The sequence below is a fragment of the Anolis sagrei genome, chromosome X (assembly GCF_037176765.1).
Source record: "Anolis sagrei isolate rAnoSag1 chromosome X, rAnoSag1.mat, whole genome shotgun sequence".
NCBI lineage: Eukaryota > Metazoa > Chordata > Lepidosauria > Squamata > Dactyloidae > Anolis > Anolis sagrei.
The window spans coordinates 43,343,921-43,358,774 of NC_090034.1; the positions used below are offsets into that span (position 1 = coordinate 43,343,921).

Genomic DNA, 14,854 nt, shown 5'->3' on the forward strand with positions numbered 1-14,854 from the left:
GCTTGTAAAAGTACAACTCTAATGATTCCATAGCACTGAGTCTTGGCAGTTAAACTGCATTACAATAGTATTGATGTATCCAAAGGCATTTGTACAGCTAAAATAATGAAGTGTGTATATTAAATATATATTTTGATTAAAACAACATCAAAGCAAATGCATTGAAACCACAATTTGAAACACAGCTATAAAAGCCACTCTCTCCTGCCTTCAAAGCAGATCAGTGTAGACTCCAAAGCACCACCTGCCTGAGTCTTTAATTGCTAAAGGCGGAAGAAAAGAGTGGAGTAAACCTTCCTTTCCTTTCCAGTAAATTCAGGAGTTAGAAGCAACCACTGAGAAGGCCCTTGCTTGAATTCCCACCTAGCATGTATTTGGGAGCAGCAAAATTCAAAGCAAAAGCTTACTTTAACAGCTCCCCCCTCCCCACTTTGCTGCTGAATTTTAGTGGCACAATTCTCAGTAGCCCCCCCCCCCCCCCAGAGTCAGGGGGGCAAACTTTGCCTCTAGGCATGCCAAAGTTGTCTACCCCTGCTCTGAACAAAGTTCCTCTGTGAGTTCAGCACAAGGATCCACAAGGATCACGCCACTACTGACCCACCTTACGGGTTGCTGTGACTATAAGAAGATCACATATGTAAAACACTGAATGGCAAAAGGGAACCTCTAGCTCTGTTCTGACCTATGGAAGATTTGGATGCAGCTCCCCAGAGGCTTCCCCCAATCCCGATCTCATTCAGTATTTCACCCAGGTATCCCTTGATATCAAGAGTGTGACCACATCCTAATGTCAACCCTCCCACCCTGACTTTAAAGTACTCAAATTGTAAATATCCCTGCAGATGTGGAAAATGTGGGAGAACAACTTGAGCAGATGTACATGCAGTGTGGCACTCACTATTTGGCCCGCACAGTCTATTTGTACATAGTGAACTTTCTCAAAATGAAAAGCAGGGTGGGGAGGGTTGCGGCACTGTAGATCATGATAATTCTTGAGTCTCATGCCATCTCTTTTGGGAGCTGGCCATGTACAGCCTAATGAAGAGGCATTAGCAATGACATAAAACTGACAACTGTAAACCCATCCATCTCATCTTTCACATCTTCTGGAGTGATAATAGGTTTTCTCCCCTCCCTCATTCCTGGATATTGGTCTGATACTGGCATTCATGAGCTAAAGCTGATTAATTGCCTGGAGCTCCTATCACAATATGCTTCCCTTGTGATTAATACTTACTCACCAGCTATACAACTTTTAGGAGGTGAGGGATACCCTGAAACAATTCAGTTTGTGAAATCTACCCCTTCTCCCAACAACTAAACATTGGATACCAACAAGTCTCTTCATCCCAGTGATTTATTGAGTGGAGAAATGTTAACAAGTGAGGAGAGACATCATTTCCTCTCACCATCAACAACACACTCACGCCAAGGACAGTGAGGACAGAAGAATTCACTCTCTTACACATTGACAAGGATACAGAAACACTATCTAAACATTAGGGAGAATTCCTGGTGGCAATTCAGATCCCCACAGCAGATGTTGAGGGTCTGTCAGAGTACTCTGGTGCCATAACAAACTACAAATCCCAGGAGTCCATAGGATGGAGCTATGGCAGTTCAAATGGTGCCAAACTGCTATAATTCCGGATGACCTCAGAGTCTTACGAAGGTGGACCAACTTAGGAGTCTCCTATACTGAACAATTAGAAAAAGGCTAACCTTCTCACAACACAACAGAGAAGGCAAGAAAACTGGGCATAGGTGAGGATGAAAAGATATTTTGATTACTCAAAGTTTTACACTCACATTCAACTGGGAAAATGTGTTAAAATGTGTACTCTAGGAAAAGTGGATACCAATCTACTCACACTTTTCTCTGCAGGAAGCAAAAAATGTCTTCCATTCATATGGAGGACAGGATAAAAGTGCTGGTGGGATTCTGATAAAGCATGCAGAGCATAGAACTTTTACCTTTATTTTTACTACAACTCCCAGCATCTTTAATTTGGGGCTATTTGGCATTGGAAACCAAAAGTGCCCAAAATCTAAAGTAAAACCACAGACCAAGGAGTGGATGGATAGGGCAGTTCCCTTTTCCATATTCTGACTGCACTTGTTTCTTTCTCCCATGTCTAGATTGCTGGGCTGCTTGATGGATGGTGAGGAAGGAAGGCACCTCCATGCAGCACAGAAACCCAGCGCTCAGTCTATGGGAAAGGGGGAAATTCGGCAGTCATGCGGGCACCAGCCCACTGACAGCCATCCTCTTCCCAAACCCCCAGACATCCATCACTAGTGCCAGCGTGGAAAGCTCATCTGCCAGACAGCCATCCTGAGGAAGTGACGGCGTGGTGACACAGGTGACCTTTTATCCGTGACACCGAACCGTGAAGCTCCTGAATGTGGCGCAGAGTCTATACACATCCCCTCCTTGTTTATTAAGTAGCCCCTTGCCCATCTCCTGTCACGCTTGTCCGTCTTCACTGGCATATCTATTTAATTAGCAAAAGGAAAAAATGTGGTGTGTGTAAGGGGGGGGGCAGCAGGGGGTTCTTTAAAAATAAATTGTCCACATTTAACTATTCTTCTGTACTCGAAGAACCTTTCAGGCTGATCACAATTCCACAGTTATGCAGGGATTATCTGAGGCAACACAAATATTGCTTGGAAACAGAGAAAGGAACAAGGTGAGGGGGCAGCATTCATACCTTCTGGCTGCTTTGCTTTTCCCAGGACAGACCTATGAATTGGAACCAGAGGTTGTGGGGGGGGGGGGGGGAGGCATATGGAGATGTGGAGTCCATTCAAGAAGAGACCAAAGGCATCTCAAAGGTGCAGTGCAGTGGTTAAAATACTGGATTTGGGAGACTAGGTGTGCATCTACATTGTGGAGTTTAAGTGGTGTTTGACATAGTTCACTGCTATGGAATCCTGGGAGTTGTAGTTTCACTGTAGCCGCCTCTGCCAAGGAGTGTTGGTGCCTTAACAAACTACCACTCCCATGATCCTATAGCATTGAGCCAGACAGTTATAAGTGGATTATAAAGTGGAATAAAATGCATTAATTCTACGGTGTAGATGCAGCCTGAGCCATACAACTCACTGAATAATCCTGAGTTAGTTTTTTGCCTGTTCTGACCTACCTTAAGGGATTATTATGAAAGTCAAGAAGGTAAAAGCCATGTTGTGTGTTGTTGCACCAGAACTCTCTGACAGTGAAAGGTAAATACCTCACCAAACTATGAATCCAAGAATTCCACAGCATTGAGCCATGGCAGTTAAGGTGTCACACTGCTGTAATTCTGAAGGTGTGGATGTAGTTTCAGCTATGGAATTCCCTCCCCTTGAAGAGGATTGGCAGCAACTTTTTTTCTTTTTGCTGTCCAATTAAAAACCTAACTGTTCACCCAAGCATTGGGCCACAGAGATGATGGTGAAGTTTTTGTGTTACTAGACTGTGAATATTGTTTTGTCTGTATTTTTAATTTTTTAAAGTTTATCTTTGTTTTAAAGCAGTGTTATTCAACATACCAACCATGAGATCCATTGATATGGGATGAGTTAAAATTACTTTTAACCAATTAATCAATGAGACACCAGCACCCCTTGGATTACTTTATATTACATGAGGGGTGGATATCTTGTGGCTTCTATATATGTTGGTGGATTGCAGTTCCCATTAGCTTTAGCTGGGGTAGCCAATGGCAAAGGATGCTATGAACCATACCTCAACAACTTATGGAGAATAATCAATCTCCTATCTCTGCTCTAATTAAAATCCCCTAGTTTCCGCATATGTTGGACTGCAACTCCCATTATCTCTAACCAGCATGGCCATGTGGATGATGAGAGTTGTAGTCCAGCACATCTGATATTCAGCGAAGTAGGGAAGGCTAATGCAACGACTAACAAAGATACAATAATATGGAAGATCTGTTGTGTCCTCTGTCCTAAAATACAGGGATGAGAAGCGTAGTTCACACTACAAGGATAAGGCAGAAGGTCCTTGCCCCCCCCCCCAATCTTTCAGCACATTAGCTCTGTGGAGATATGTCCTAATTAATGATTCATTAACCAACATTGACATTGTCCCTTACCCTAATTTATTACTCTCCATCTGGGCTCTTCCATCTCCATGCACTTGCAACTAAAAAGACATACACCACACTTTAAAGGTACCGCAGTCATTTTCCTAGCCTGTATTTGGGGAGTTCAAAATGCTCTATGATCTTAAACTTCTCATTGCCTGTCAGTACCTCCTTCTTCAAAGCACCACCCTTCATTCCTGCGCTGCCTTAAGATCTAGGAACTTGATAGGAAAAAAGACAAGGAGGGAGTGAGAGTCAAAAGAAAAAAAAGGAAAAGAGCAGGTAGGCAGATAGATTTCTGGTAAATAGGTATGGATTGAGTATATACATTCTGCCGAAGGCAACACATGTATGTCTTTTTAAAATGTTAAATTTAATGTAATGTATAAAGGAAGACAAGAAGGAAGGTCAGACAGGGAAGAGAACCCAAACTGCAATTACAGGGGGAGGGGGAGGGGGGTAAACCCTCTCCTTTTTTAAAAAGAAAAAAACTCCAAAAGTCAATTTCCTTCCTAGGTAAAGAAAAGGCAAAGCATGAAGCTATGACTCGTTTCCCTATGACACAGCGCAACTCGATACTTCCCAGGGTCAATACAACACTGAAGATTTTTTTTCCTCTTTGCCGTCCATTCTCACTTGCCCATCTACATGCCCATACGAGATAAAAGCCTAAAGACACACAAATGGGTTGCAAGCAGACGCTGACTCCATCTGGACTCAAATAAAATTCTGTCACTACATTAGGGCATTTGGAGAATAGATGCCTTGTCAGGAGGCACCTCTAGCTTAGAAAATCATACAGTTATTTGAACCATACGCAACATAGCTGTGAGCTGACCCTTTGCTTCCAGGCTGGTTAATCACAGCTGTTGTGAGTGCTCTTTCCTGGCAGATACTTGTATTAGGATGACTAAAAATTCACCCATGTGGTAAGCTTTCTGGACACTTGACTGCACACAGCTTAAGGGACAGGTAATAAAAGGAGTCCCAAAATATGGTTATTACATCTGCAAAAGATTGGTGTGCCTGTCATACTAGTCAGTTCTGAAAACTTTTGTATATTTCCTCTTCATTCACACTTTTCCTGAACCTAGTGGTGGCGATGTGCATTACATCTTTACTGCACTTTTACACTACTTTCATTTAAAAACCAAAAACAAAACATGCTGGAGAACAGAGAGGGAATGTACAGCTGTTCTCCTGGGATCTGTTGGGAATGCCAGGTTGGATCAACATTGCCACATAATCCAATTTGATGCAGTTATATTCAGAAACTGTATTGTATGACAGTGTAGATGGGGTCTATGTGCTCCTACTCATTTGCACCACATGGGAACCACGTGGCACCCATATGTGCCATTGGCATCACCAGGCACCTGCAATCCAATAAGGGGCTTCCATCTGGCAACCAGAATAGCGTGGCCCTACTTCTCTTCCCCCTTGTTGTTGACCCTCATTTGCCTCTCCTCTCTGAACATGTGAAAAGTGACAAGAAAAATGAGAAGCAGGAGATCCAACTACTCTTCCCTCTTTTGTGGGTCATTGGTGTGGATTAGACTCAAAGAGAATTAGAAGTAATCATATTATATATACAACTATATATTATTAAATCCATAATGCAAGCAGAAAGATGAAGAAATGGAACAAAACAACATTCAGCAACCCACTCCATCAGACAGTACAGGAAAAACAACCAGACGCCAACACGGGTGCAGTCACCCACCTACTATGAATATACAAGCAACCACTATATCTAACTAATGACTGTCTATATACCCAGAGTGTCTTCAAGCTTGTGTGTGTCAGGAGCGACTTGAGAAACTGCAAGTCGCTTCTGGTGTGAGAAAATTGGCCATCTGCAAGGACATCACCCGGGGTAACCGCTGACATATTGGTCAGCATTCCTGCCAGCTCAAGGGTTTAACCCAATGCACCACCGGGGCTCCTGTCTTCATGTTAATTTCTAGGCAAGTTCCCCAACTAACTTCAACTGAGACTGCTTGTATTATTCCACAGTGCCCTCTGCTGTTCCAAAAATGAAATGCAAGCAACGGTCCTATGTATACAAGACAAACTGAAAGTATATGAGAGCCAACGGATGGATTTTGAGGTGAATTTACAAAAATGTTTTAGTCTCAATGGTTCAGCAACAGCATCAACAAAACAGTGACCTGTCACATACACCCAGGAATTGGTTTGTTTTAAAAAGAATACAGACCCACTTATAGTTCTAAAATAAATACTTGAACTAAGGATGAGCTCAGAGGCAAATTTCCACACAAATCTAACAGTAGTTTTCTTCCTATGATTGCTGCTCTGCTTCCTTGGCTCTTGTTTTGCTTCCGATGGACCTTAGAGCTTTAGTTTTTTAAAAAAAGAACACTAGCACACTTAGCAAATCTTGTGACTAGCCAGTATAGGAGGCATCAAGCTCACGTTGAAATCCCATTTGCAATTGGTAGTGTGAAGTTCCTATAGCCTACTTCTACGGAGATCCAGAAGAGCAGAAACAGTCATCTGGGAGGTGGCACAAGAGAGCATTCTCAGTGCCATCCCAATGACCAATTGGTGGCTGCTTGGCTGCTGGATGGGAAGCATTTCACTAAGCACTGTCCAGCAGCTATTTCACAGACCAAGAAAATCACTAGATTAGGAGATACAGGATAGCTCTTATCTTTTTCCCAGCTTCTGCAAACCTTGAGAATATTGACACCTCCTGACTTCTTTCACAGGACTTAATCACACCAACATTGAAGCAGGATCACCACCTTTGCTGGTCTACCTTCTTCCCATGCTAATGGCATCCCCCACTACTCACAAGAACAGGAAGTACAGAAAAAGAGAGACAACACAAGCAGCTCATGAACAGGTGCAGCCATTCTCACTCATGGGCACTAGGAAAAAGAGTTAGCATGCAGCGCACCTGATTTGAGAGCCATCTTGAGGCAGGCAAGGGAGGCATTGAGTCTGGCACATTCCTCTTTGTCGGCCCCATACATCTCCGCTGTCTCACTGACCTGTTCATCTGTCATTTCCAGAAAGTCCTCCAAACTCAATTGAGCAGGAGTGATTTTCTACAAGGAAAGAAGGAAGGAAAGAGGGAAATGAAGACATGATGTTGTAAGAAGAGCATTGAGTCTTGCCAAGTTAATGCAAAGAGAGTTGGCAATTAGTGGCTTTTTCAGCAAAACAATTTATTCCAAATGTCTGAATGATGTTCAACAAAACATCACTCAGACATTCCTTCCAACAGAAGTACAATAACCCTTTCCTGGAGACCACAATACAAGTCACAGGAGAATAAATAACAAATAATATTCTCAATCTGTGGTGCTCTCCATGCACAACAAGATACGAATACAAATTATTCACCATTGGTGGATGGAACAACCAAATGATGCACTGTGAAGCGTGACTGTTCATAATTAATACGTCATAGTATTACAGATATATCCCAAAGCCTGTCCAGCCATTGCCACACAGTTCCAGCACTATTAACATTCATTAGATCTGCATACAGTAACTTTTTAACAATGACACAGCAGCATGACCAGGGCTGGCCCTCAACATAGGTAAATAACTCTTCTTCCTTTTCCCAGGTGGCCCCCTCATTCTTCTTATATATGTTCACTCAACACCTTTTCTTATATACTTCTCCAATGTGGTGGCAGGGGGGTCTTATCACACTTTATTACTATAGCACTATTATTCTATTGTACTTGCCTAGGCCACATCATAAGGAATCCTGGGATTTGCAGATCAAGGAGAAGCATTTTGGCTTCTCAGCCAGGGAGCTCTTTGTTCTCACTGAACTACAAATCCCAGAAATCCACTGGATGCTGCCATGGAAGCAAAAGTGGAATAAAAGTGCAATAATAGTATAGTGTGATAAGGATCAGCATCTCACATCCTTCACCTGATGCAGAAGCCAGGCCAATTTCCACTTTCCGGCCCACTCCACAAAGAGAAAGCTGGAAACTACCAGGCATTTGCAAAGAGATGACACACAACTCTATTACTCATTTCCACCCAATTCCAAGGAGGCCTCCCGGGTCCTGGACCAGTGCCTGGCCGCTGTGTCTATCTGGATGAGGAAGAACAAGCTGAAGATCAATCCCAACAAGACAGAGGTCCTCCTGGTCGATTGTAAACCTGACCGGGGTATAGGATGGCAACCTCCTGGATTCATCGCTTACGCTTGAGGCTCAGGCGTCGGCGGTGTCTGGGAGGGCTTTTGCACAATTAAGACTCGTGCGCCAACTGCGACCGTACCTCGCGAAGGCTGATCTGGCCGGGGTGGTCCATGCCTTGGTCACCTCTAGGTTGGATTACTGTAATGCGCACTACGTGGGGCTGCCCTTGAAAACGGCTCGGAAATTTCAACTGGTCCAACTAGCAACGGCCAGGATGTTAACTGGCGCTCCTTACAGAGAGAGGTCAACCCTCCTGTTCAAGGAGCTCCACTGGCTGCCGTTTATCTTTCAAGCCCAATTTAAGGTGCAGGTGCTTACCTACAAAGCCCTGAACGGTTTGGGACCAGCCTACCTGCGTGACCGCATCTCCATCTATGAACCCACGCGTTCACTTCGTTCATCTGGAGAGGCCCTGCTCATGATCCCACCTGCATCGCAAGCGCATTTGGTGGGGACACGAGACAGGGCCTTTTCCGTGGTGGCCCCCCAACTCTGGAACACCCTCCCCAAAGATCTTAGACAGGACCCTACATTGGCAGTCTTCAGAAAGAACTTGAAGACTTGGCTGTTCCGATGTGCCTTCTCAGAATAGGAAATCTCCAATACCAAGTCCCATAAGCACTTTATTAGAACTAAGATTGCCGCACACTGCACACTGCACTTACCCTATAATCCTTACATATCACCTGTCACATCAGCACTTTTAACTCTGTACCTTTCACTCTGGCCCGGCCCAGTTTTATTGTGTTCTGGTGTATTGTTTATTGCTTGTTGTTTTGTTGTTTAATATTGCTTTAATTGTTTTTAATTTGCTTTAGGTTTGTATTGTTATGCTGTGTATTGAGGCCTTGGCCTTTGTAAGCCGTATCGAGTCCTTCGGGAGATGCTAGCGGGGTACAAATAAAGTTTAATAATAATAATAATAATAATACTGCAGTTGCAGTAGACTCCATTTCTCTCTCTCCTGCTCTGAATCTCACTTTGTCACCTTCCTCCTACTTTGTAATCTTATATTTAAGACAATTATCCATGTAAGTGGCCAATGAAGCCAATTAATACCTGGCTTATTGGTGGTAAAAGGTAGCTGCTGCCTGTGCAGGTGAGAAGGCAGCATTTTCTCTGGCCTATGTGGAGAGGGATATCTGCCAGTATACCCACTGGTCAAGTTCAGGTAGAAGAAAAAATTTACCTGCCCAAATTGTTTCAGTATTGACATAAGTGCCTAAAACTTATGGATAAACTCAATTCGAGGAAACCAGATGTACATAAGTGTTGACTCACAATTGAAGAGTTAATTCGATGCATTTAGTTTGAGCTATCAACTAGACTCAGCTCAATATTAGTCAAACAAATGCAGAACCACTTCCAGAGCTACAGGATTCCTAGACCCAAACAGCCTGCACTTTCTTATTCATGAACTTTATCAATTGGCATTGCCAGGGATATGTTTCCCGAGCATTATTCTGGGGAAAATAAGAAATGCAGATAAAATGTTTGGCAAACCATGTTTTTTCAAAAAACCAAATCTTCCCCTTAATGATTATAGCCGTAACTGCTTTAAGGAACACTTAGAGAACAGCTGGGGATACTTATTACTGTTTTCTAATTACTGAATAAAATGTTTGAAGCTTTAAAAATGAACTCTTTTCTGCAGACTCATTTATTTGCTAATGATTAAAGGAATTAAGTTTCACTGTGAGATTTCCGCATTGTTTATTTGCAGTCAGGGAGCATAGGTTCTGAGAACCAGTATGGTATAGTGGTTTGAGCATTGGACTGGGCCACTGAGACCCCATCTACACTGCCATATAATCCAGTTTCAGAAACTGGATTATCTGTTTTGAACTGGATTATGTTGCAGTGTAGACTCATATAATCCAGTTCAAAGCAGATAATCTGAATTCAGAAACTGCATTATATGGAAGTGTAGATTCAGCCTTAGAAAACTATTACAGATAAGTGGTCACAAAAAAAATAAATAGACAAATTGAAGAGAAGGACTGGAGATCTGGACATTTTGTTAAGAAAATGTAATTTAAAATTCAGAGATATCCAAGAGGATACTGAAGGATGTGACATTATTAGTTTTCTACAGGAAAACATGTAGGATTATTTTAAAACTTCACCGGAATTGCATGTTTTCATCATGTAACAAATTTCAGGGTAAAGAAAACAATCCAAGGAACAATCTGAACTGACAACCCACTGCAAAACGGAGAAAGATATTTGATGTACATACTGATATCTTCTTTAAAGGGAGAGATTTGCATTTTGACTGTACCGTTAGCGCTCCACATTCATTGGAGTTACAGGTGCAGGAGGCCCATGAAAACAGAAAAACCAAGAATTTAAAAAAAATCACGACTGATTGGGGTTTTTTTACACCAACCCAATGACCACATAACCAACTCGCACTTTTTGATGAACCCTTGCTGGTTGTTGTACACTAGTGTGGATGTTTTGTTTAGATTTATGTTATTATAGAATTTAGTTTGACTGTGTAGTTTAATTTATTGATGTCAAGTTTAATTTACTGATGCTAGGTTTTTAATTTGATGTTAGGTTTTAATACTATTTTTATATGTGTGGTTTTTCTGGGACTTTATGTCAGTATCATATGTTTTATGTAAGCATTGAATGTTTGCCATTGTTATGTTGGAATCCTCCCTGAGTCCCCTCGGGGAGATGTGGCGGAATACAAATAAAGTTGTTGTTGTTATTATTATTATTATTATTATTATTATTATTATACTCTGTATGTGTGAATTTATGATCAACTCCTGCTGGAATTTAATCATAAAGTTGTCCTAGAGGACCTAGAGATTCTTAGAGAGAACATCTCCCCAGGGGATGTTGACTATAGATGTCAAAAATATTAAATATTAACTGGGTATCTTTTTAATATCTTATTGAAAAAAATTAATACATAAAAACAGGAGGGAAGGGGAAAAAGGAGGAGAAGGGTCTTAGGGAAAGGGGAGGATACAGTATGAAAAGGACAGTAGGGGTAGGAAAAGGAAAGGGGTAAGGGCTAGGGGGGGAAGAAAAAGGGGGGGGGAGGGAAGGAAAGGTTTTGGGTATGGGGGTTATTATTATATTAACTGGGTATTTTTTATTACAAAAATGTGAGTGAAACACTGAAAGAGTTAGTAGCCTGAAACCTGTTAGAGTTAGTGGACCAAAGCTAGCATCACCCCGATAGGAGTGAGTAGGCTGAAGCCTGTTAGTGTTAGTTTGCCTCAGTGAGGGAACTCTTCAGTCTGTGTGAGGAGGCTTCTCTGTGAGGTAGACCTCACAGTATGAGGAAGACCTGGTATGAGAGAAACCTTGTGTGCAAAGCTCCAGTATAAACGCTTCTGAGTTTTAAACTACTATGTATTTGTTTATTTGTGTTATAGAAACCTTATTGTAAATAGTGCAACTATATTATTTTACTATAAAGAAAAGCCTCCTTTGGAAGAGATAACATTGGTCTGTGTATTTTTGTTTTTATCACTTTGGGCTACTGGTGATGGGTCACGCTGCTACTTATACGTTACTCTGCTGTACATTCATGGGAGGGCCTTTCGTTAATAAGCTCACTTGCCCAATAATAGAGTCACACTATTGGACCCAAAGATTCATAGAGAGACCATATTAATTAAATCTGTGAATGAACAAATACACCTAAGTTAAGCTTGTAGATGTGGATGGCTGACTGTATATTTATAGGAAAGGAAGATTAAAGTATATACAAATTGTCCTGATCAGCTTAATTATGTTAATTGAGAATGAATGGCTTGTAGAACAGAAAAATGAATATCTAGTACCAGATTATGTAAATTCAGGGAAGGAATCATACAATCTTCCAAATTGTATTGAACTGCACCTACCAGCAGCCCTCCCATGCAGAGCCAATGCGAATGGATGCTGGGAGCTGCACGTCAGCAACACTTGGAGGTCTTCTTTTGAAAAGAAATTAGTGATGATAAAGAGTTCTTAGGTGTACCTACACAGTGAAATGAATGCAGTGCGCCACCATTTTAACTGCCATGGCTCAAAGCTATGGAATCATGCCAACTATAGTTTTACAAGTTCTTTAACTTTCTCTGCCAAAGAGTTCTAGGGGGTCTCACTACAGCTCTAGTGGTTCCATGGTACTGAGCAATGGCAATTAAAGTGGGATCAAACTGCATTAACTGCACTGTGGAGAGGCATCCCTCTAGGACAGTGATTCTCAACCTGTAGGTCCCCGAGTATTTTGGCCTACAACTCCAAGAAATCCCAGCCAGTTTACCAGCTGTTAGGATTTATGGGAGTTGAAGGCCAAAACATCTGGGGACCCACTGGTTGAGAACCACTGCTCTAGGAAACAACAAAGGAAAGTGAGGAGGGAAGAGTTAAGGAGATAAAAGGAGAAAGCAGAAGGGAGGTAAGTGGAAAAATAATGGAAGTGTATCTTTTTTTGAATCTGGAATTTATAAAAAATATTGTTTTACTGAAATACTGAATTACCTATGTAAATGATCAGCATTTGCTAGATTGTTGAAGAGAGGGAAGCAATGGATCTTTTTGTTACAGAGAAATTGTATGCAATAAAGGTGATTTGAAAAATTGTTTGGCTAAACTTCTTGCTGAGCATGGAAAATTTAAAAAGAAAGGTGGTGGTATTTATTCACAGTTTTGAAGACTTTTTTTCCTTATCTGGATGAAAGACTCAAAAAGATCTCTGGGTTTGGTTCATGTAAGAAAAAATATTTTATGTTATACTGTATTTATACCCCAAACACCAATTAAATTCTCCTGTTTGAATTATCCTGCCCTCATAAACAAAATCCGGAGAAAGAAATAACAATTGGGCATGACTTTAAGGGTAACTTTCACAGAAAGTAAACAGAACAAAAAAGATAAGCAGGAACTTGGTTGTATCGCAACCAAGGTTGTTTTCTTATTTGAATATAAAACTTATTCTAAAATAGATTTGCTGTTGCTTTTTCTGTAGAATGAATCTGGCAAACTACTAGCTGTCAAGTTAAGACAAAAACAGAAAACAGAATAAATCATATAGAAATACTGGCTGGTTAACCTGGGACTGGCTCTGAAGGTGGCCACACACAACATACTCAACCTCAGTTTTCTTAATGCAGGGTTAAACTGGATTAACCTATCAGAAGTAGAGGAATGTTATGAAAACAACCGGGATTAAACTCAAAGTGAGTATTGGTTATTATGACCATGTAGTTGAACCCAGAGAAGAATTATGGTGTAACCACTCAGCTAATTAGTCTTGGGGGGGGGGGGGGTAATTAGAAATATGCACAGAACTCTGAATAGCATTCCAAAGATTACTAAAGGTAAGTGGAAAAGGTAGACTTATCTCATTTTACCTTGATAGATCATGAGGTCAACATTAACAGAAGAGGTGGATGAAAATATAGCTGGGCAGACTGAGAAAGTTATTAAAACTACAATTCCATTGCATTCGAAAGGTTAGAAAATTCATTAGTAAATGTTTAATGACATTACAAAATCTGGCATCAATAATAGAATTATAGAGGGGCATCCAGTCCAACCCTATTCTGCCATGCAGGAAAAGCACTATCAAAGTGCCCCTGACAGATGGCCATCCAACTTCTGCGTAGAAACCTCAAAAGGAGGAGGCTCCACTGGACTCCCTGGCAGCAGATTATCCCTTTGTTGAACAGCTCTTGCTGTCAGGAAGCTCTTCCAAATGTTTAGGTAGAATATCTTTCAGTGTAGTCTTAAAATGTTGCTGACTGTCTGAATTTAAATATTTGAAAAGGTGTCACATTGAGAAGGGGGCAAGGGCGCAACAGACTAGGACACAATGAACCCATGGGTTCAAATTGCAGGAAAAGAGATTCCATCTAAACATTAGGAAAAACTTCCTGACTATAAGAACTGTTCAGCAGTGGAGCTCTCTGCCTTGGAGTCTGGTGGAGGCTTCTTCTTTGAAGGCTTTTAAATAGAGGCTAGGTGGCCATGCTTTGACTGAGTGTTCTTGAATGGCAAAATGGCATTAGACTGGATGGCCCATGGGGGTCTCTTCCAGCTCTACGATTCTATGAGTCTCCCTCCTCAATATGATATTCTTTCCAACATTTAAACATGGTTATCATGACTTCCTGTTAATGAGTTACAATAGCATTTAAGCTGTGTAATTGTTGCAAAGAAAAAAATCTTTGTATAGTCGAAGGCTTTCACGGCCTGAATCACTGGGTTGTTATAGGTTTTTCAGGCTGTATGATCATGTCCTTGAAGCATTCTCTCCTGGCGTTTTGCCTGCATCTATGGCAAGCATCTTTAGAGGTTGTCAGGTCTGTTGGAAACTAGGAAAATTTTCCTAGTTTCCAAAAGACCTCAAAACCTTTGAGGATGCCTACCATAGATGCAGGTGAAACATTAAGAGAGAATGCTTTGAGAACATGACCATACAGCCCAAAAAACCTACAACAACCCAAAAAATTCTTTACTGACAAATGCCTTCCAAATTTGCCTTGTAAGTGGCACAGCCCCCAACATAACCATCTATACGTCACTGGAGGGGAAGGGGATCAATGGAGACATATC

The 14,854-nt window shown here is 41.4% G+C and overlaps 1 protein-coding gene across 3 annotated transcripts in view; it reads right to left on the reverse strand.

Moving 5' to 3' along the window:
• KSR2 (kinase suppressor of ras 2) overlaps positions 1–14,854 on the reverse strand; it is a 204,632-nt gene that overhangs the window by 147,552 nt on the left and 42,226 nt on the right. For all 3 annotated transcript variants that reach the window (XM_067473258.1, XM_060785468.2, XM_060785469.2), the window contains exon 3: positions 7,015–7,165. In XM_067473258.1, the coding sequence (XP_067329359.1) occupies positions 7,015–7,165 (151 nt within the window). The remainder of the gene's footprint in view (positions 1–7,014; positions 7,166–14,854) is intronic.